The sequence below is a fragment of the Euleptes europaea genome, chromosome 8 (genome assembly GCF_029931775.1).
Source record: "Euleptes europaea isolate rEulEur1 chromosome 8, rEulEur1.hap1, whole genome shotgun sequence".
Classification (NCBI taxonomy): domain Eukaryota; kingdom Metazoa; phylum Chordata; class Lepidosauria; order Squamata; family Sphaerodactylidae; genus Euleptes; species Euleptes europaea.
Window position 1 is genome coordinate 37424089 of NC_079319.1, and position 22336 is coordinate 37446424.

General features: G+C 41.0%; 1 protein-coding gene across 6 annotated transcripts in view; it reads left to right on the top strand.

Annotated features, from left to right (window-relative positions):
* NCOA2 (nuclear receptor coactivator 2) overlaps positions 1-22336 on the top strand; it is a 170519-nt gene that overhangs the window by 144145 nt on the left and 4038 nt on the right. For 2 of the 6 annotated variants that reach the window (XM_056854038.1, XM_056854037.1), the window contains exons 15-22: positions 1365-1494; positions 4572-4743; positions 6384-6662; positions 13725-13814; positions 14942-15170; positions 16901-17078; positions 18945-19143; positions 20057-20146. In XM_056854038.1, coding sequence (XP_056710016.1) covers positions 1365-1494; positions 4572-4743; positions 6384-6662; positions 13725-13814; positions 14942-15170; positions 16901-17078; positions 18945-19143; positions 20057-20146 — 1367 coding nt within the window. Of the gene's footprint in view, positions 1-1364; positions 1495-4571; positions 4744-6380; positions 6663-13724; positions 13815-14941; positions 15171-16900; positions 17079-18944; positions 19144-20056; positions 20147-22336 lie in introns of all 6 variants that reach the window. The other 4 variants (XM_056854041.1, XM_056854040.1, XM_056854042.1 and 1 more) reach the window with 4 other exon arrangements.

Below are 22336 nucleotides of genomic sequence, written 5' to 3' on the forward strand. Positions count from 1 at the left end.
TGTTACAGCTTTGAAACTTTGCGCTGGCAGATGGCGTGATCCCAATTCTACCACCCAACACAGCCCCTCTCAGACTCAGAGGTGCAGATAGGTTAGGCAGTCACATGTGACTTGAACTGAGCTCAAACTGGTCCCAGTGCAGATACAGCGAAGGGCTTCCTTCAGGCATAACAAGGTTCTGTTGGTCTACCTTTTTCTCCTTGGCACAGGCTCTGTGTCAGACTGTGAGGCCTGTGCATGCTGCTCAAGTCCCTATCCAGCATCCCCCACCACAACTGCTCAAAGAAATCAAGGCTCCAAGTTTGCATTATTTGAACAATTGGGAGGGATGGGAGGTGAGCATTTGCTGGAACGGTTCCACATGATGAGTGCCCATGCATGCCATAGTGGGAAGGGAGAAATTGAGGTTTTACTATACCCTATAGGAAACCCTATAAAGAAGCTAAAATGACTAAACTGAGGCTGTCGTACTTTGGACACATTATGAGAAGACAAGAGTCACTGGAAAAGACAATAATGCTTGGAAAAGTTGAAGGCAGGAGGAAAAGAGGAAGACCCAAAAAGAGATAGATTGACTCTATAAAGGAAGCCACAGACCTCAGTTTGTAAGATCTGAGCAAGGCTGTTAAGGATAGGACACTTTGGAGGACATTGATTCATAGAGTCGCCATGAGTCGGAAGCGACTTGGCAGCACTTAACACATACACATAGGAAACCTATTATACATAATGATGTACCTGTGGTACAGTTGGATCAGGCTCATGGTATGTTTTCTCAAGTTCAGGGTTCTTAAATGGGAAATTATACAATGGAATGATATTGTTACAGTGTACAAAAAAATTCCTGCAGAGAGTGGTGTAGAGAAGTGGTTTGGAGCGGCGGACACTAATCTTGTGAACCAGGTTGGCTTCCCCATTCCAGCACATGAAGCCAGCTGGGTGACCTTGGGCTAGCCACAGTTCTCTTAGAGCTCTCTCAGCCCCACCTATTTCACAGGGTGTCTGTTGTGGGGAGGGGAAGGGAAGGTGATTGTAAGCTGGTTTGATTCTTAAGTGGTAGAGAAAGTCGGCATATAAAAACCAGCTCTTCTTCAAGTATTTTCAAACCTACAAGCACTTGGCATGCTTGCAAGCAAAGTCTTGGGTCCAAGACACTGATTTGGATCATTTTTTTACATAGACAGCAACTGAGAACAAGCTGGAGGATGTGTTTATCAGTGAGATTTTTTTTTAACAATTGTAAGATAACTGAATGCTTAAGATCAAAGTATTATGTGTAGCCAGCCGTTCAGTGACATTGCCCTTATGAAGACTGTATTATTGATGCTAGTAAGATTTATGCATAACTGGTTTTCCTCTCTTAGGAGCTTCTGAACTTGAAATGAATATGGGAGGTCCTCAGTATAGCCAGCAGCAGGCTCCTCCAAACCAGACTGCTCCATGGCCAGAGAGCATCTTGCCCATAGATCAGACATCTTTTGGCAATCAGAACCGGTAAGATCTTTCTTTTTAATATTCAGAAGCTGGTATGTGTTTGTACACCTTGAGATAGGAGAGTGCTCTTTAATTTCATGCACTGTATCCAGACCATTTTTCCTGTTTACTGCAGCTTCTGGCTCGTTTGCTAATTAGTTCAGCAGCTAATTAAGTTGCCCACCCTTGGCCAGCATGACTGTACAGAAATGGGGTTAATTAGGTAAGTGTGGGCACTCTCTATTAGACTTGCTTAGAGGAAAAATATTGTGTGCCTTGATGACCTTGGCAGGCTGTGCTCTCTGCTATTACCCCTTAAGGTACATTGACCAAATTAGGTTTGCTTGCAAATTAAAGTTCCAGTTGGAGCTATAATTGTAATCCAGTAGGAGCTCTGCTTACACCAAATCTATATGAAAACTGCATTAATATTAATTCCTATGTGTACATTAATTATTTACATACATTATTATTATTTACATAAACATTATTTATTTACATAAATTTGTGGCTAGAACACAGTACTTCAAAATTCTTGTAAAATATGCTGGAAAGGAAAATCAGGGTAGAACAGAACTCTAGTTATGTGAATGGATTTGGTAACTAAAATTTAAAATGAAACCTTCAAAATAAACAGCTGTTAGGCAGTTTGGCAGTTGTGGGTAATACACAATCACAATTTTAATTGAAATGATCATTGATACAAGTTTTTATTTGCTTGAAACTAGTTGCTTTGTCACTTGTTTGTAATAATTTATATAGTCTTCATTTTGGAGGACTTTCATTCATAGGGTCGCCATGAGTCGGAAGCGACTTGACGGCACTTAACACACACACACACACACAGTCTTCATTGCTCATTTTATGGCTTTACTGTATTAGCTTATTCGTAATAACCATATGCTCAAATACTATTTGGCATAATTTCAGTGGCAACAGTACAAACTAAGAAAGTTCATTGCCGAATCACTGAAAATAACTTGTAGCGAATGGCATCACGGAAAAAGGAGCTACAGGTCTTTCCCTTCTGTTAGTTAGTGTCCTCGTTTTAATTCTTGGTAGCAAGGTAGAATTTGGACATTTTCTTTGGGCACTATTGGCCACCTTATTTGACCTATTTAAGATCAGGCAGGAAGAACAGCCAGCTGCTTTGACTGATGTATATCAATAGGGCTTCAGCTTTAATACTTTTGCTGACCTCAGTTGTTTGTCTCCTGAAAGAAACAGTTTCTTCACAAGGCTCTCAGGCGCACAAGGTTTGTACTGTTAGGATGGTGCTATAAACTCCTTTCATCAGTCTGGGGAGAGATAGGAACGTACAGGATTAGTGTCCCTATGATAAATACTTGACATCACAGTCATGGTACTTATCCCAACAGTTTTTCAATACTGTTTATTTTGCATGGTGTGGGACTATCTGAGGCTGTCCAAGATCACACTGTATCATGTGATACTTAACTTCTGATGCCTTGCTTTCTCTTTTGGAACCAGGACTTCAGAAAGAGGGTCATCCCGTGAATTGTGTCATAGATTTATTTTAGAGAAATCAAAACATTACGGTGTAGCCATTATAATTTCATCTTTGAAATTAAAGAGAGCTGAGTTCTATAATGGTAGGATTGTCAGGGATAAATCCTGCGAAACATCCTTATTATAATGTACAAGTGGGAACCTGCGAGGACTTGCAGGAGGCATCACATTTCGCCCTCCCCCACTATTTCCTCTTTCCCTTTCCTGAAAGCCCTTGGTAGCCTCTCTTCTCTTTTCTAGGGTTGCCAACCTACAGGTGGGACCTGGAGATTTCCTGGAATCACAACAGATCTCTCAAGCACAGAGATCAGCTCCCTGGGTTGCCAGCTCCAGGTTGGGAAATTCCTAGAGATTTGGGGGTGGAACTTTAGGAGGGGTGAGGTTTGGGGAGGGAAGCGACCTCAGCAGTGTATAATACCATTTAATCCCTGGGAACTGATCTTTGTCATTTAGAAAACAGTTGTAATTCCAGGTGATTTCTAACCCTCACCTGCAGGTTGGCAACCCCTAGTTCCCCCTGGAGGAAATGACTGGTTTGGAGGGTGGAGCCTATGGCATTATACCCATCCCCCCCCAGTAACATCTGCCTAGGAAAACTCTGGCCCAGTTGTGTGGTGGTGGCCACTAGGCCAGACCCACTTACATGATAGGGAACCATCAAGGACTTGTGGGGTAGCACCACACTTTCCCCTGTATCCTACCCTCACATTATTTCCTCTTTCCCTCCCATTGCAACCAGGGGTAGGCAACCTTGTTTTTGCCCAAGTGCTGATTTTGTATATACCTATTGTAGAATGTTTTCTTTATCATACATTTGTTATAATGCTTGTTCATACTGCTCTAGTTAATCTAAAAACCAAATCATTATGCTCTTTGGGGAGCGGCTGCATGCTGGAATTAGCCCAGCAATTGACTTTTTATTATATGTCAGTCTCTTGGCACCATGGTGGCTTGGTTTCATCATCTTTTGATGATAAGGCATGTTTGATTTCACAATCTTACAACTGTGAGTTGTCAGGAACAGGCAGTGATCTTCTGGTACAGAATAAGAGAAGTGTCAGTTCCGGTGTTCTTGATTTAAACTATCTGATTAGTGTTATCAGTAGTCATCCAGCTTGCTATAAAATTAAGTTGTCAGAATAGAATATGTTATTCTGGAGAAGAACAAAATTTATTGGCGTTAACTTTTGTACAGTGATTTAGCAATGCCTTTTCCCAGACTGATAGAACTTATCAAGTTAAGACCACAACATGATAAAGAGATAATGTTAGCTGCGATAAAGAAATAATATGACTTAGAGAAATGGCTGCCTTCTTTTTTTATTCTCTGTAAAATTGTTTTACATTTTGTGGCAGTAGCAAGTTTAGAAAAGAGTTTTATGTCTCCAGGTTGGTCTTGATGTGGCTAAATATGTTCCCATGCTATAGGCAGAGTCTAAGAGAGTTTGTTTCAGTTCAAAGACATTTGCTCAACAGAATCCCTAAACACGTTCCTGACATTTTGTTTGGGATTGGGGGGAAGGATAATCCCAGTATTTTCTTACCAAATTGCACACTTTCCCTTCCAGGCAACCGTTTGGAAGCTCTCCCGATGAATTGCTGTGTCAGCATCCTGCATCAGAGTCTCCAAGTGATGAGGGAGCTCTTCTGGATCAGCTTTATATGGCACTAAGAAATTTTGATGGTCTAGAAGAAATTGACAGAGCTCTAGGGATACCAGAACTAGTCAGCCAGGTATTGGTAGTATTAAAACATTTCTAAAAATGTATCAAGGTATTTAAGTTGTAACAAACATTTATCTGTGATCCAGCCTTTTAGTGCTAACTGGATAATAATAATCTAAACATTGTCCCATATATTAACATGGATGTTGCTTTCTTGCTAAAGAGATCCTTCATTTAGTCTTGAGTGTGTCCTGCATTTACGGTAATCTCACTTCCAATCCCAGAGTTCAGCATGAGAGAGAGAGAGAGAGAGCGTGCGTATCCTTGTGTCCTGCTTAGGGCTGAGGTCCAGAGTTCAAGGCAGGAGGCACTGGGGGGGGGGGGCCACAGTACTGTATCACAGAGGTTGTTCCAATAAAGGCTGAGGGCAAACTGAGCTCTTAAATACTACTCTAAGGAGATGGAGATACAAGCCCTTCTCCTCCAGGACCGGGCTTCCAGTACTTAAAGGTGCCTTTGCAGGATACGGCAGCAAGTACTGCTAAAGGGCTGAGGTGAGGCTTGAGGGGGTTGGTTGGGGAGAGACCTCTGATTCAGCAGTAGTCTCTAGGGTGGAGGGATCAGGGTCCAAGTCCAAATGGGAAGGCAAGTCTGCCTCCCAGAGCGAGGAGGCTGACTCAGTGTCTTGGGGCTTCTCATGTGCCTCAAAGGAGGCAGCTCAAGGTGTTCCAGCTGCCACCTCCTGCCACGGTGTTGGGTACCGAGCTGGTTCCTCCTCTGAGTCTTCAGCCTGTTCCTCTGGCAAGGAGGAGTCTGAACTCTGGTCCATGACACCTTGGCTACAACTTGACAGCTGTCCCTACACTGCCTTACATTGTTGCCACATCTCTCTTTACACCCTGGGTAGGAAGGATGGAGTGGATTAACCGACAGGTTCAAAAACAGACTTTACTTGAGATGGTGGGAACAGGGCTGTCCTGCCTCACCTCTCTCCATGGCAGGAGAAACTGGGAAGCAAATCAGCTGATGTGCAATTCATTGTTGCTTCCAAAATTCCATTGCTGAGAGACTGTCTGGTTAGTCCCCCATCCCATCCTCACAATAACGGAAGGTAGTTAGTCTGAGTAGCCCAGCAGAAGATGTTGGATTAAGATCGATCTCAGTAAATGGACACAGAACAAGGCTTCCCATTAGGCAAACAGGCAATATACAAGCTGCATTAACTGCTTCTGGAAGAAACGTAGCCCTGCATGTTCTGTACCATATGTTTCCTATCTCTGATTAAGTATTAATGGGTTCATCTTTTTTTGCAGAGTCCCACGTTGCAAATTGTGCAGACTTGCCAAGCAAGCTCTTTCAGTTTTCTGTCACATGCAAGACACCCAACCCCCTTCCAAGCAAACTATTTTACCCTTCAGCATAACAAGAGAAGGGATTTATACTTGACAAGATGCATGCCTTCCCTCCTCTGTCCTCTTTGGCACTGCACCAATCAGAGCCATTGGAAGGCATGAGTATAAACCCTTTGGCGCAGGGAACTTTCCGTGTGTGTTTATGGTTTGAATGGGGTTGGTGCTGATAAATGAAGAATGAGTTGGAGAAAATAAGCATCGCTACATACTGCTACTGATTTGTATTGCTTTATAAACACAAAAGTACATACCCTTGTCTATAAATGCTCATTGATTTTGTGTGTATGTGTGTGTTCCTCAGCAGAGCCAAGCTGTAGATCCAGAGCCATTCTCAAGCCAGGAATCAAACATCATCCTAGAACAAAAGGCACCTGTCTTCACCCAGCAGTATGCCTCTCAGGCTCAAATGGCCCAGGGCAACTACACACCAATGCAGGACCCAAATTTCCACCCATTGGCCCAGCGACCAGGTTATTCCGCACTACGTATGCAACCTAGGCCAGGTCTGAGGCCTGCTGGCATAGTACAGAACCCACCAAATCAGCTGAGGCTACAACTGCAGCATAGACTTCAAGCACAGCAGGTATGTCACACTTTTATGCTTTCTGTCGCTGCTTTGGTCAGCATTCAACTTTACGTAAACAGAGTAGGTATAAAATGGCTCTCAAGATGTTTGATTTAACATATACAATAAAGCGCTAGTGAGGCTGTTTTCCCAACTGTACATATTCAGCTTCATCCAGGATATCTTGGTGAGTTTCACATGTTCAGAGCTGTAAGCAGTCCTCTAATCTCCATTTTGGTCTTGCAGGCTGCAGTCACACTCTGTTTACTTTTTCCAAAGACCTAGGAGTAGGGTTGTCACTTTCTGGAAAGTCAGGGAAATAGAAATTGGTCAGGGAAAGTCAGAAAATTACACATTCAGGAATTCAGAAAACCCCAGCCCTGGAAAGTTCCTACTTGCCAGACAAGCTGAAAATGCCTTGGCGAAAGGCAAGTGCTTCCATGAAAGCCTGTATTTGGAACTACGTTTTGAAGATGGCTTTTAAGAAGGCGTTTTTTAACAGAGAATGGCTAGATATCAAACTTCATGCTGACTTCATTCCATGCCTATCACCAAGTTACCGTAAAGTGTGCTACAAAACTGTTGAACTAATTAATGTGGCAGTTAGAGATGTGCAATCTCATGGAAAAGGACCATTAAATCAGAAGAACATGAAAATTACATTGAGCCAGTAGTCCATTGCAATATATTTTGGTTCAAAGCCAAGTACAAGTTCAGGTAGTAGAAGCACAGATGAGGAAGAGAGAAGAAGAGTTGGTTTTTATATGCCAACTTTCTCTGCCACTTAAGGAAGAATCAAACTAGCTTACAATCACCTTCCCTTCCCCACAACAGACACCCTGTGAGGTAGGTGGGGATGAGAGAGAGTGACTAGTCCAAGGTCACCCAGCTGGCTTCATGTGTAGGAGTGGGGACACAAATCCAGTTCACCAGATTAGCCTCCGCTACTCATGTGGAGGAGTGGGGAATCAAACCAGGTTCTCCAGATCAGAGTCCACCACTCTTAACCACTACACCACATTGGCTCTCTCAGGCTCAAATGGCCCAGGAACTTCTAAAAACTCTGAAAAAACATGTTAAGAGTGATAAAAAGTGCAAGGACCTACCTGCCTCACAAACCAGTATGGCTGCCTATGTAATCAAAAACTAAATTGGAACAGCAGAATGCCTGCGGGTTTTGCAACTAGAGATGAAGGTGTCATTTGAGTTTTGCAACAACATCAATGAGTTATTCAAACAAATGTTCTCAGATAGCTAAATAGCCCAACAGTTTCATCTTGGAAAAACAAAATAAATGAATGTTGTCATTTTTGGTATGGCACCATACCTTGCTGACTTTCAACTAAAACACCTAGAACGGTACTGAACATTTGTTACCTGTTTTGATAAAGCTTTAAGAGTCAGATGGAATTAGTGGTTCACCTTTGAAATGAATACTGCCAAAAAGTTTCCATATGATACCTGACCAGGGTTTTTCTTCAGACTGCTACTGCTGAAGGCCTTCTGCAGAAGTTTCCAGAAGGCTTGTGTTGTCTTTACCACGACAAGTCTCTTATGTTTTTCTGATGGAAAAGAGAAGAAAAGTAATTGATTAGCCTTGGAACATATAGCCTTCCTGTTGTACTTGGGTCTTTTAAAACAGGATTGCATGCAGTGAACTGGAACGTGAATTCAGACTTGTGCAGACATTTTCCAGCTAGGGAAGCATCATACACTGCTATGACTGGAAGCACATAATGTCCTCAGAAGTTTAGCCCCACTAGGTGTTCGGAGAATATTACACTATTTGACAACATTGAAAAGTATGTGGAAGAAGCAAAACTCACAAACAGTAAACCTGCAAATTGCATAAAAGCTGCAATTCAATATCCACTCATGAATTGCAAAATACCTTTCATAAAAACAGTTGCTGGAGATTGAGAGCTGTTTGTACAAAGGTTTCAAAGCCAAAAACCATTGACGCCTTTTTTGTATGAAGAGCTGAATGAGCTAATCAAGAAGCTAATGAGCCATTGCATAAAATAAAAAAGCTGCAAAAATTGTCATGTGGTTCCCAGTTGTTAACAATTGACATGAAATCGTCTTGAGAACTTGCTCGACCGAAGCAAGGTTGAAATTGAAATTGGCTTTGCAGCAAAGAAGATCTTAAAAGAAACCAAAGTAAGTGAACACCTGGTGGCCAGTTTTTACCTAGAATGTTGAAACATGTTAGAAGTTGAATAAGAAAAGTCCTTTGAAGTTCAAGGCTGTTCATGGCTTATTAACATTAGATCCTACTATCATCATACACAAGCCAAATGTTGGAATCACTGTACTAGGGTCTGTACTAGAACCTCTACTTGCAGCAAATCGAATCAGTGATACAGCTGCTGAAAAATCAAAGCAACAATACACTGCTTTAACTGCTGTTGCCCTCAGTGAATTCAAAGCTCAGTGGCAAGCATACATGGCAAAACTAGATGATGAAGATAGGCTGGACACATTTTACAGTGGTACCTATGGAATATCAAAATGTGCCTTGCCTTGTCTCATGGTAATGCTTCAGTTGAAAGTGGATTTTCAGGTAATTGATGTTAATAGAGAATTTGCATGAAGAAACTGTTGCTTGTCAACACTGTCCTGAGTTCTCGAGGACTCAAATCTTTTGTAATTGATAGGAGCATGTTGCAGTCAGTGAGGCATGCTCACACATGGATACATAGCGTACTTGGAGGTTAGATGCCACAAGCGACAAGAAGAAACTTGAGAGAGAAATTTAAACACCTTGAAAAGGCAAAAAAAAACAAAAAAACAAAACAAAAACCCAACCATTAACAGAAGAAGCCAAAATGGAAGAAGGAACAATTGATCAGAATTATACATAAAAGTTATTAAAACGTTTGGAATGCCTGCTTTCTTATGGACGTGGTCTCAGCACAGAATTTGGCCACTTTAGAGGTGGTTTCTTTGGAGTGGTCTGCAAGAGAGAGATATGTGTAGAATTTTCCAGATCTTCCTGGGAACTTAGAGCAGTGGTTAGATATATGGAACAGATGTCCTTATAAAGGGACTTCCGCTAGGGACGCTGATCTGAGCGCCACGTTTCTCGGGGGCTCCCGAGAGAACCAAGAAACGTTTGAACTTGGGGACAAATTTTTGCATTCCACCTCAGTTCTAATTAGTGGACCGAGGAACAGGAATACCCCTGCTGCCTTCAAGAGCTGTCTGACCCCCAGTTTTGCTGAGAGAGTCTTCGGACGACTCTCGGAATCCTGGAAGAGGTCCCGCTGGCCTGAGGGGGAAACACTGCTGAAAACGTCTCTTTGGAATTAGGCTCAGATCTCCCACTGAGCCTATCTATCACCATCTAAGCAACTACACAGAAGCAAGAATACCTACTCTCCTAAAATCTGAGTAAGTTAAAAGAACTCTTTTGTTTTACCTGGATCTGGAAGCACCGGGAGATTGCTAAATACATCTGCCGAATCTGTCTCTCCTCACTTAATGTTTAAATGACTCTTTGAAAACAAGAAAAGATCAGATAAATCGGCAGGAATCTTATCAATTTGATCAGTGGGAAGACACAACAACTAAGATTTTTTGAAAGACGTCTCTGCTACCAAACAGAAACTACGACGTATAAAGAGGAGGGAGGAGGAGTAATCCCCCCACATTGTGAGGTGTCGTCTTTCTAACTACACTAAGTCTTCCTGCCACGTCCTTCCTGGAAATAATCTATCATCGCGAGAGTAGCAGAGAACTTGGAATCAGAAGTGTGGCATCATCGTGCAACTGGCAAATGCCTCCCAAGTTCCTGAACAAAAGGAAGACGGAAGGTTTACGACACTGATTCCTGCAACACCTCTCTGCTATTTATAACACCGGTCTTTGTCAAGACTTTACCAACTAAGTCTCAACGGAACTTTCAGAAGTAGCAACCATGGAATGTTTGATTAAACAGCTGGATCAATTTTCTGCTTTGATGAACCAAAAACTGGATTTTATCTTAGATGACCTTAAAGATATAAAAATTCAAATCATCACAATGAGGTCGGAGGTGAGATCAGAGGGTTCTTCAGATGACAAGAAAGACAAAGAACAGAAGAACCTTGCAAAGGAAATGGAGAATGACAACAAACAAACTGCAATAGTCCAGCTGGCAACAATAGATCTGAATGTGAGAGACTTAGATCTTTGTTTTTATAATCTGCCTGAGGAACTTACACCAGCTTGGAGGATTTAAAGGGTAGAAAAACTGGAGCTATGGGGATCTCCTTTATTGACTTTGAGATGGAAGAAACTGCAACGCAAACCAACAACTTCCAAGGATGCTCTTCGATGTCTAGTCTTAATGAAGAATAGAAAAAAATGCTGGAAATTCCGGACAAAGGAACTGATTTAAAAGAGTCTGGCTTGTCTTTTGGAAGGGATTAAACAGGAATTGGTTAAAAGGCTTGGTTTTAATGGAAATGAAATAACATAAGATATCAATATACTAGAAATATAATTTGTATTAAAATGAGTGTTTGGGAGAAATTAGGGTTTACAAAATAATTAATTTTTAATGAAAACAACTAAATGTTTCCTATTCTAATCCATTTATTATTAGTGAGATTTACTATTTTCTTCTTCTTTTTTATGATTGTATTAATCATTAATAATTCTCTCTTTAAAGAATATAAATGCCAAAGAGATTGATAGGTATTAGTAATAATATTAGGATTAGAAGTTTATGCAAAAGAGATTACTAATTAATCAATAGATGGAGGGAGGTGTAGGGGAAGTCAATATATTTTTGATCATACTTAACAATGTTTTCTATTGCATTTTATATTTTATTCTTTGTTTATACTAACTCTTGAACTTTGTGTTTAATAATTTTGAAAAATAATAAAAAGATTATTTTAAAAAAATATGTCCTTATAAAGGGGGCAATATAATAACATACGTTCCACTGTTTCGACTGCATTCAATTGGCAGGAACACAGACGTTGAGAATAGGAGATAGTACCATTTCAAATAGATATGTTTCTTCAGTTAATAGCATTTTCAAAAATTTATATTGAAGCTCTTTCCTTGACTGATATTTCTGTATTTCAGTACTTGTGTAGTTTCAAACAATTTATGGTAATGTAACCTGTGCAGAAATAAAGTTGGGATTGTTTTTGAATGGTGGTCAGGGAAATCAACAAAACTCGGTGAAAGAAAGTCAGGGGACTGTAAAATAAAATTTTAGTAGCAAAGCTGTGCATTTTCATGCATATTGCAATATCTGCATTCTGGCCAGATAGCAAACAAGAGAAAAGGAGTGCTTTTAAAAAGACTAACAAAACCAGAAGAAAATTACAAAGGTGCTTTTTGTAGTTCTCACTGTGCCACTGGGCTTTTTGTAGTTGCCACTGGGTTCCTGCGCTGAAGCTACTTCCTGCTTTCTCATTCAGGCTGAGATCGTACGCCCACTGAGTAAAAGACTCATAGCTCATCTGTGCAGGGAAAAATTCAGGCAGCCGTGCACAAAAGTGACACCTGCAGGGATTTGTATTCCCTATAATTTTTGATACTATCTTTATCAAAGGGAATTTATGTAGTAACCCTTATAAACCTATTCAACAAAACTGATTATTGCACCAACCTGCAGCCATATGGAAAATCCAGCCAAGCTTGCATGGCACATTTATTGATTATACATGTAATTAGAAGATAATTCCCATAAGTATAGCATATAAATGCATGTTTAAAGTGCTGTGAATTCCAGTGTTTTATGCCACTGTACTGAGTAGGTTTATGAATGAGTTTAACTATCCCTTAATAAAGATATCAGATTGTTTATGAATGAGTTTAACTATCCCTTAATAAAGATATCAGATTGCAAATACCAGTCCTTGCAGCTGTCTTACCTTATATGTGTTTTATTTTGTTTTAACCGTTATGCTTTATCCTCTTTTTTTTTTTTTTACTGAAACAATAAGTACAGTTCCTTTCCAAATAATTAAATGCAAGCACAGCCATACCCATTGAGAGAGGAATTATGGCAGCCACGGTATAGGAGTGAACTTTCTGCTTGGAAAATAAGCACACCCAAAAAAATGGGGAGGGGAAAATAAATGTAGTTGTCTGAATGTGTATGTGAGTGTACCCTTGCTGAGTTAATTTAGTCTTTTGTTATAGTGTGAGTGTATGTCATGTGTTACCATTGCCTCACTGTGTAGTCTCTGAAGTAGTTTCACATCTTTGCTCACAGATCTTGCTCACGTGTCTTGTGCGTGGCAATGTATGAGTACCACTATCTGCACACAGGAAGCAGTCCAAGGGAGAATGGGTTCAGTGGCAAGAAAACAATCCTTATGTATGTACCTACATGCAAGGTACCAGGAAGGAAGCTGCTAGGCTTGACTTGGCCCCATATTTGGCTGCTAATCCAGTTCTTCCTGACATGAATTCTGGGTCGGAGAGAGGCTTTCAAATCACAAGTTTTTTTAGCAGATGGACTATGACAGTGTGAAAGGTGTGAAAGCTGGACAGTGAAGAAAGCTGATAGGAAGAAAATAGATTCCTTTGAAATGTGGTGTTGGAGGAGAGTGTTATGGATTCCGTGGACTGCCAAAAAAAAAACAAATCAGTAGGTTATAGATCAAATCAAGCCTGAACTGACCCCAGAAGCTAAAATGACTAAACTGAGGCTATTGTATTTTGGTCACGTCATGAGATGACAAGAGTCACTGGAAAAGACAGTCATGCTAGGAAAAGTGGAGGGCAGCAGGAAAAGAGGAAGACCCAACAAGAGTTGGATTGACTCAATAAAGGAAGCCACAGCCTTCAATTTGCAGGATCTGAGCAAGGCTGTCAAAGATAGGACATTTTGGAGGACTTTCATTCATAGGGTTGCCATGAGTCGGAAGCAACTTGACAGCACTTAACACACACACTATGACAGTAATGAGAATCTATATTTTATGCATAATTATCCTCTTTAAATATGTGATATCAACCTGTCACATTCTTAACAATAAGTAGTACAACCAGTCCTTGTAATTAGAAGCATAACTTCCTTATGGAGCATGTGTACAAATTATTCCTTTCGTTTCTTATGCTTAACATTAGAATCGTCAGCCACTGATAAATCAGATCAGCAGTGTTCCCAATATGAACATGCCTCTGAGACCTGGAGTGCCAACACAGGTGAGGGAACAGGTATTGAAGATCTTTCTATTTTATTATCCCTAGTTCTAAAGATTTTTATTAAATTGCACCAGTCCTACATTATGTGTGGTTTCTGCCACTACAGCATTGTGTTCTGACACTGCTAATTTCACTTCTTCTTTAGTCATGTTTAGGTATACTGTAGTGACATGGTTATATGCTGAGCAGAAGGTTGGATATGTTTCACCAGAAGGTGTAGTTTCATGTGCCTGACCCATGCTTCAGTGTAGACTGTTATGAGGGTTCTTTGTTTCTGTACATTGCTTAGATGAGCAATGTTTCCTAAACAGACCACATTAAAACAGATTACAGGTCATATGACGAAAGCTGTTAAGTCTGTATTCTTCCAAGATAAATGAAATAAAATACTTCAGGATTTTACTTTTCATTATGGAAGGAATAAGTTCCCAAGGAGCCAATTTTAATACTAGCATTACAACAAATTGCTGAGAGCCGAAGTCAGCGATTTTATAACTCCCTTTTAAAGTTTTCACTTGCTAGAGAAAATTAATCTAAGTGATGTAAATCAGGGATGATACAGCTTTGTCTGGGATTTCAAACTTCCTTTCCAGGAGTCTGAGACCGAGTTCACAATGTCCGAATGTTTTTGCTGAGTAAACTTCAACCAAGTCTCTGGTCTAGGGGATCTTTGCTGGCATTTAAGTGGGTCAGGGAATGTGGTAATAGATGAGAAGAGTCCAGAAGTTTGGAGCAGCTGTCACGAATGGACACAGCTGTGAATTCCTGACCAATACGCTTCAGGCACTGTAAGGCGCAGGTTGAACAGGCATACTCATAGACTTCTGTATGGGAAGCATCACTTGTGAATAATTGTAACTTGCAAAGAAAGCTTAAATGCCAATCAGCATTCTAATCAGTGTAGCTTATTTGTACATTGTACACTTTTGGGAAGAACAAAATGTGATTTAGGCATCACTCAGAGAAAACTGTCTTTATTTAAGAGTTTGATTCCGTTACCTCTGATAACATGTATCTGTTTTGGAATTTCACACCTCAGATCCAAGAAACTCCATATATGATTTTCATAATGATATTACTTAGCTACTGGGAAGTCCTTGTTAATCGTGCTTTGATACATTTTTTTGTTTTCCTTTTAGGGACCGATCAATGCACAGATGCTGGCCCAGAGGCAGAGGGAGATATTGAGCCAGCATCTGAGGCACAGGCAGATGCAGCAGCAAGTACAGCAGCGGACCCTGATGATGCGAGGACAAAGCATGAACATGACACCAAGCATGGTGGCCTCTGGTGGCATCCCCGCAACAATGAGCAACCCACGGATTCCCCAGGCAAACCCCCAGCAGTTTCCTTTCCCTCCAAACTATGGTATTGGTCTTACACTTTGAGCACCTTTTGCCACCCTTTACTTCCTGACATCCTCCACTTCTGGATTACTACTCTTCTCTGGCAGCTCTTTGGATTACTTCCAGATAAGGCTAGCTAACTGGAGATGGCAAGCGGTCTAAGGGTTAGGGAGTGGTCTGAGCTCGTTGGGGGTATCTCTCAAATGCATCGGGAAAATGACTATTAAGAAGTGTTAAGTCACAATCTTATTTTGTTATGGCCTTTCTGCCATATCTTCAGATAAAGCATTTATATCAGGGATGGGGAACGTCAGGCCCGGGGGCCGGAACCGGCCTGCGAGGACATTTTCAGTGGCCCTCAGGAGCTCCAGGGCCCTGCCATAGAAACATGGCATAGCAGGGCAGCTTCAGCAACAGTTTCGGGGAGGGCCCTGGAGCTCCCAAGGGCCACTGAAAATGTTAATCAGTGAGTGTAGGGGGCAGGGAGAAAGACTTCCCCCAAGGCTGCCCCTACAGCCCCGGTGTGCAGGAACGCCACGACACACTTAAAAAAACCCTTTCACCGCCTCAGCTGCTGAGCGGCAAGAGGGATTTTTTTAAGTGTGCTGCAGCGGTGCGCGCAACTGGGCTTCAACCTTTCTTTCTTTCTTCTCCCTCCCTCCCTCCCTCCTTCGACCATTTATGCATGGGAGGTTTTGCCTTGGATTTGCCACGCTCTAGACTAGATGCGCATTTTCCCAATTTGAATTCTCAAAACTCAACAGTAAGCCCCCATGCAGAGTTTTGAGAATTCAAATGGGGAAAATGTGCATCTAGAGAGCAGCAAATCCAAGGCAAAACCTCCCATGCATAAATGACCTTTCTTTCTTTCTTTCACCCCAAAAACCTCCCTAGCCTCTCCCCTCCCCGCCCCCCGCCGGGACATCTACGACAGGTATGGCCCCCGAACAATGTGACAAATATGCAAATGGCCCTTGGCAGAAAAAAGGTTCCCCACTCCTGATTTATATGAAATATTTAATATACAAATTTATTTCAGTGTAATGGTTTAACAGCCACATACTTAGTTAACATAAAATATATTGCAGTTATCTGACAGCCCTAAAAATAAACGTTTATTGGTTCCACTGTGAAAAGTAAACTTGCTTATTTTATCAGTTGTTTTTTTGTCACCACTTTCTAAAATTAGAAACGTATTTGCTTAATTTTTGTATTTGAAGATGGTTTTTCAGTCATGTTGTCAGGTTCCCATTTTAAACAAAACTGTGTGAGAAAGGACTTATTTGGACATAGTCATTGGGTTCTGTCTGGGTGAATTACAAAGTGGGCCTCAGGCCCCTAGAAGAGTGAGACCATGGAGCTCCCATTTTAACAGTCTTCCAAATGGTAGCCCCTTTTATTCAGCATAGAAGTCTGTGGACACTATTATACTGCGAGGGAGGTGTGTGTTCAGTACCGTCAAGTCGCTTCTGACTCATGGCGACCCTATGAATCGATGTCCTCCAAAATGTCCTATCATTTACAGCCTTGCTCAGATCCTGCAAACTGAGGGCTGTGGCCTCCCTTATGAGTCAGTCCATCTCATGTTGGATCTTCCTCTTCTCCTGCTGCCTTCAGCCTTTCCTAGCATTATTGTCTTTTCCAGTGACTTTTGTCTTCTCATAATGATAGAAGTCTATGGACGCTATTATAGGGAGGAAGGGGTGATATACAGTGTGTCAGCATGATTGAAACACCTGTTTAATTCTGCAGGATTAAATCAGCAGCCTGATCCTGGCTTCACCGGAGCCACCACTCCCCAGAGTCCTCTGATGTCCCCAAGAATGGCCCATACCCAGAGTCCCATGATGCAGCAGTCTCAGGCCAATCCTGCCTACCAATCCTCTACTGAGATGAATGGATGGGCACAAGGAAATATGAGTGGAAACAGGTACGATATGTGGGGGGGAATACTTGGTTTAACTCAGCATGTCAGCTTCAGCTACTGTCACTTAACCCACCTTTATACTCATTCAGCAATCATCCTGTGACTGTTTTCTGGGATGGTTAAAGAATAGTTGTGATATTATAAAATGGCCATTCACGCAATAGCTTCTGCAGCCTGATAGCAAAATCATTGTTGGAATCACCAAGGACTGGAAGAAAAACTTCAAGGAGTCCTGAGTGTAAAATAGATGGATTTCCTATGGATTGTACCTGCTATTCTGGATCTTGCTTGTCAATTATTCTTCTGAGAGCCAGTGTGGTGTAGTGGTTAAGAGCTGTAGACTCTAATATGGAGAACTGGGCTTGATTCACCCTCCTCCACATGAGCGGTGGACTCCAATCTGGTGAACCGGGTCTGTTTCTCCACTCCTCCAACTGAAACCTGGGTGACCTTGGGCTAGTCACAGTTCTCTCTCTGAACTCTCTCAGCCTCACCTACCTCACAAGACGAGGTGTCTGTTGGAGGGAGGGAAGGAGATTTTAAGCCGCTTTGAGACTTTTTAAAGGTAGAGAAAAGCGGGGTATAAAAACCAACTCTTCTTCTTCCATTCCTTACTAGCTATAGGGAAAGTCTTATCACAAGCCAAGAAATCCTTTTAGTGCTTTTGCAACTCCCATGTAGTGAACCAGAAACAACTGCAAAAAAAACTCTTCATTTTGATTTAGCCATAATTGTTAGCTATTAAATCATGAGGAGATGGTTTTTAAATGAGCACATAACCACAAGATTATTACGTGTGTTTCTCACTTTGTGGCGAGCTTTTTCCAGTAAACCTGCATTACTATAGAAGACTTGAAGACTTCTTGTCTCTGAGGAATTAACACATAATGAAATAAATGCAATGTATAATTAAAAGCCACGTGCATAAAACTACACTAAAAATAACTGTTAGGAAGTCTATTTTTACCAAAATTATTACCATCCATTTGTAAATTCTGGTCTGGCATCTTCCTAAGCTGCTTTCTGCTCAGTTTTGAGTTTCCATGCAAAGAGCAGTTAGGAAGAACATTGTCCATCAACCGGGTCTGCCGGTCCGTCTTTTAAAGACTTTTTGTCCACCTATTGTAGAGTTTACTGCCCACACACATTAGAAGAAGAAGAAGTTGGCTTTTATATGCCGACTTTCTCTACCACTTAAGGGAGCCTCAAACCAGCTTACAATCACCTTCCCTTCCCCACAACAGACACCCTGTGAGGTAGGTGGGGCTGAGAGAGTGTGACTAGCGCAAGGTCACCCAGCTGGCTTCGTGTATAGGAGTGGGGAAACAAATCCAGTTCACTAGATTAGCCTCCGCCGCTCATGTGGAGGAGTGGGGAATCGAACCTGGTCTCCAGATCAGACTCCACCGCTCTTAACCACTACACCATTACACACACATTCTCTCTTCTATGCCTATGATTTGATTTCCCTCTAATGAACACACCGTTTTGGCATTGGATCCATGTAATGCTTGCTGTGGCTTCAGCTTGACATTGGATTTGAAGCAGAAGAAGTGCTAGGGCTTTTTTGGTTCCAAACGGTACTTTTTAACAGAAGTACTACATCTGTGCATCAAGTGGTCAACTCCTGCAAATTGTGCCCCCCAGATGTTATATTTGCAACCCTAATCCTATTACTTAAACAAGCGAAGAAAGGGATGTGTGCTTTTGCACTGATGTCAGGCTTGAGAGGCTGAAAACGTTCCCCCCACTTGCACAGATGGATATAGCCGTTGATCTTTTGAAGTTTTCAGTAATACTCTAGGCCCAAATTACTTCTCACTTGATTTGTTTTGATTCTGACATGGTGATGAATATTTTCTCCCATAGCATGTTTTCACAACAATCTCCACCACACTTTGGGCAGCAAGCAAACACCAGCATGTACAATAACAACATGAACATCAATGTATCCATGGTGACCAACACAAGTGGTATGAACAACATGAACCAGATGACAGGGCAGATCAGCATGACCTCAGCAACCTCTGTGCCTACATCAGGGTTGTCCTCCATGGGTCCTGAGCAGGTGAGAATGATCAGATGAGGGATCTTGGCTAACGTAATTGCTCTTCAACCTTTTTTTAGTAAGGTCATATCCTACTGCTGTGTTAATCCTACTTGGAGGTTTTGAGAAGGCAAGGAAGGACTTCTAATGGTTCGGTGCTTGGATGAAAGAGAGTGTGAAGGCTTGGCCCTTCCCTAAATATTTGGATAGCCCCAAATATTATCACGTTGGCACCATGGATTAATCAAAGCTGTCGCCATTCATGTGTATTTGGGTTGCCATCCCAGCAGTCTCAGCAAAGGGTGCAGCACAGTAGCAACTAACAGCTGAGCTGTGGAGCTTGTTTTTCTGAACTGGCAAGTGGATATGCATAGCTCAGCCTTACCTACGCTGGTCTTGAGGCTTTCTTTATTTAATGTCGAGTTAAGGCTAAGAAAAGGACACTTTGCACAGAGACCTTGGGCAGTGCACACGAAAACAGGAAGTGAAAACTCAGCGCTCTGTCGCTTGCTCTCTGTCTGCGTGGTGCCGCAACCTCCTTTGCCACTTGTAATTTTTAGTTGGTGCAGTGCTTCCCCCTAGTGGAGATGTGCAAAATGTTCAACATTTTGCAAGGCATACAACAGAAGCAATTTTCTCTTCTAGAATTTCACATTTTTAACAACTTCCCTTAAGACATCCTCTTTCAGAGTGACGCAAACTGAAAATAGGACAGGTGGCACCAGGGTGCCTGTGCACAAAAGAAAGGGGAGGGGAGAGGCTTGAAAAGGGGCATAGCGCTCCATAATGCACTTACATAGACCTCTCTCTTTATTTTGCTGCTCTCTTTATTAAAGAAAAGGGGTGTGGGCACAAGTGTGTCTCAGGAGGTTTTCTTTTTTTTAAAAAAAAAAACTCCTTTTAATTTCCTGACCAGCTTTCAAATTAACTTTAGGTTAATGATCCTGCTATGAGAGGAGGCAATCTTTTTCCAAACCAGCTACCTGGAATGGATATGATAAAGCAGGAGGGAGATGCATCACGGGTAAGGAAAACCGTCCACATCTGGTACTCCAAATCTTTAACAAGCTGTTTTAAAGTGAAACTTGGACCTTTTCAATTTGGAAAAATTGTTAAGCTGATCATTGAACCATTCTCTATCAACTACAAGCCAGAGGGCCCTGTATGACGACATGTATTTTACCAGCCTTATTTCAATGTAAATGTCTGGATCTCGCCCCCGTTCTGGTTCACTACATAGCCTGCCTACACAAAATTGAAAGAAACCGCACAAACCTTAACTATGGATAAGAAATTACAAGACATGTTAGCCAAACAAACAGAAGCAACAACTAAGCAGTTTGAACAGATGTCAACACAGATGGCACAGCTGACTTCTATGATGACAAACCTTGGCCAAGCATCTCAAGTTATTAACCAGAAACTGGATGTGGTTACAGAAGACCTCAAAGATGTAAAGACCCAAATGAATACTATGAAGACGGATATGCAAACAATGGACGTATCAATCAAGAAAGTGAGGGAAGAACACAAGGATACAAAGAAAAAATTAGTAAGCCAAGAAAAACAGATTGAAACAATACAAACTAATCAGACAACAGCCAAGGACCAGATAGCCATGATGGAGATGAGAGTAAGAGAAACCAACCTTCGTCTGCGCAATTTACCAGATATGATGGGAGATAACAAAGAAACTGTAGTTCCAAATCTGGCTTACCTATTTCAAATAGAAGAACAAGTGTTGAACCAAGCCATTAACAGAATTTATAGAATACCATTACCTGCCAGAATGAAAAGATCTAAACCAAGAGATCTCATGATTGTTTTTTATGATACAAGGATTAAGGATAGGATCATGAAGATCCATTATGACAACCCGGTTTCTGCAGGAGATATTCCTCTAATACTTTTAAAGGACATACCAAGACATTTACTCTCACAGAGGAACAATTACAAAGAATTTGTGTCTGTTTTGAAAGCTAATGGTATTAAATATCGTTGGATTATGCCACAAGGCTTGGCCTTCACTTACAAAAAAATGAAAATGACAATCTTATCACCAACAGATGTGGGAAATTTTTTGAGGAAATATAAGACAGAACTCAAAGAATTAACCTTGGAACAAAAGGAAGAGGAAGAAGAAGAAGAAGAGGAATCACAGGGAGCAGAGGGAGGTGCTGAGTTATAGACTGAATATTTTGCTTCAATAATTATTACACCATGGCAAAAGTAATTTCTTGGAATGTTAATGGTTTGAATGAAAAAACTAAACGGGCTAGAATTTTTAAATATTTACAGAAATACAAATACTCCCTAATTTGTTTGCAAGAGACTCATACAGCAACAAAGCATAAAAGATACCTGGATAGACAAGTGCTTGGACAAGCATTTGTCGCATCGGCTAAAACAAAAACAAAGGGAGTAGTGATATATGCTCATTCTAGCCTTAGTCCTGAATTACTGTACAAAGACGATGAAGGGAGAATTGTAATTATCAAAACCAAAATATTGGGGCAAAAGACGATTGTGGTAGGAATATATGCACCCAATGAAGGAAAACCAAAATTCTATGGACAATTACATGAACTGATTTCCCAATATGCAAATGATCAGATTCTTTTGATGGGCGACTTCAATGGTGTTATCCTCTCAACTTTGGATAAAAAAATCAAAAGCAAAAGACGAAAATGAAGGATGTTTGCCTAAAACCTTCTTCACCATGGCTTTGGAATTAGAAATACAAGACATCTGGAGAACAATGAATACAACAGCTAAAGAATATACTTATTATTCAGCAAGACATGATTCACACTCCAGGATAGATATGATATGGGCTAGTAAGTCTATTTTTACGCAATTACATAAAATTCAAATTGTACCAAGAACTTTTTCTGATCACAATCCAGTTACATTTGAATGGAACAATAAACAAGCATTTAGATGGCGATTAAATGATAAACTTTTAAAGGACAATAAGATTCAAAAAGAACTACAGGACTTAATTAAAGATTTTTTTGAAATTAATCTTAATGGGGAAACTTCGCTAAATACAGTTTGGGATGCATTCAAAGCTGTTCTAAGAGGATTCATGATACAGAAACACACGGCGTGGAAGAAAACCCAACTACAATTTACCAATAATATACTCTGGGATTTACAAAATCTGGAGCAAAAACTTGTTATGGCTCTATATGAAGAAGAGAAAAATGACATA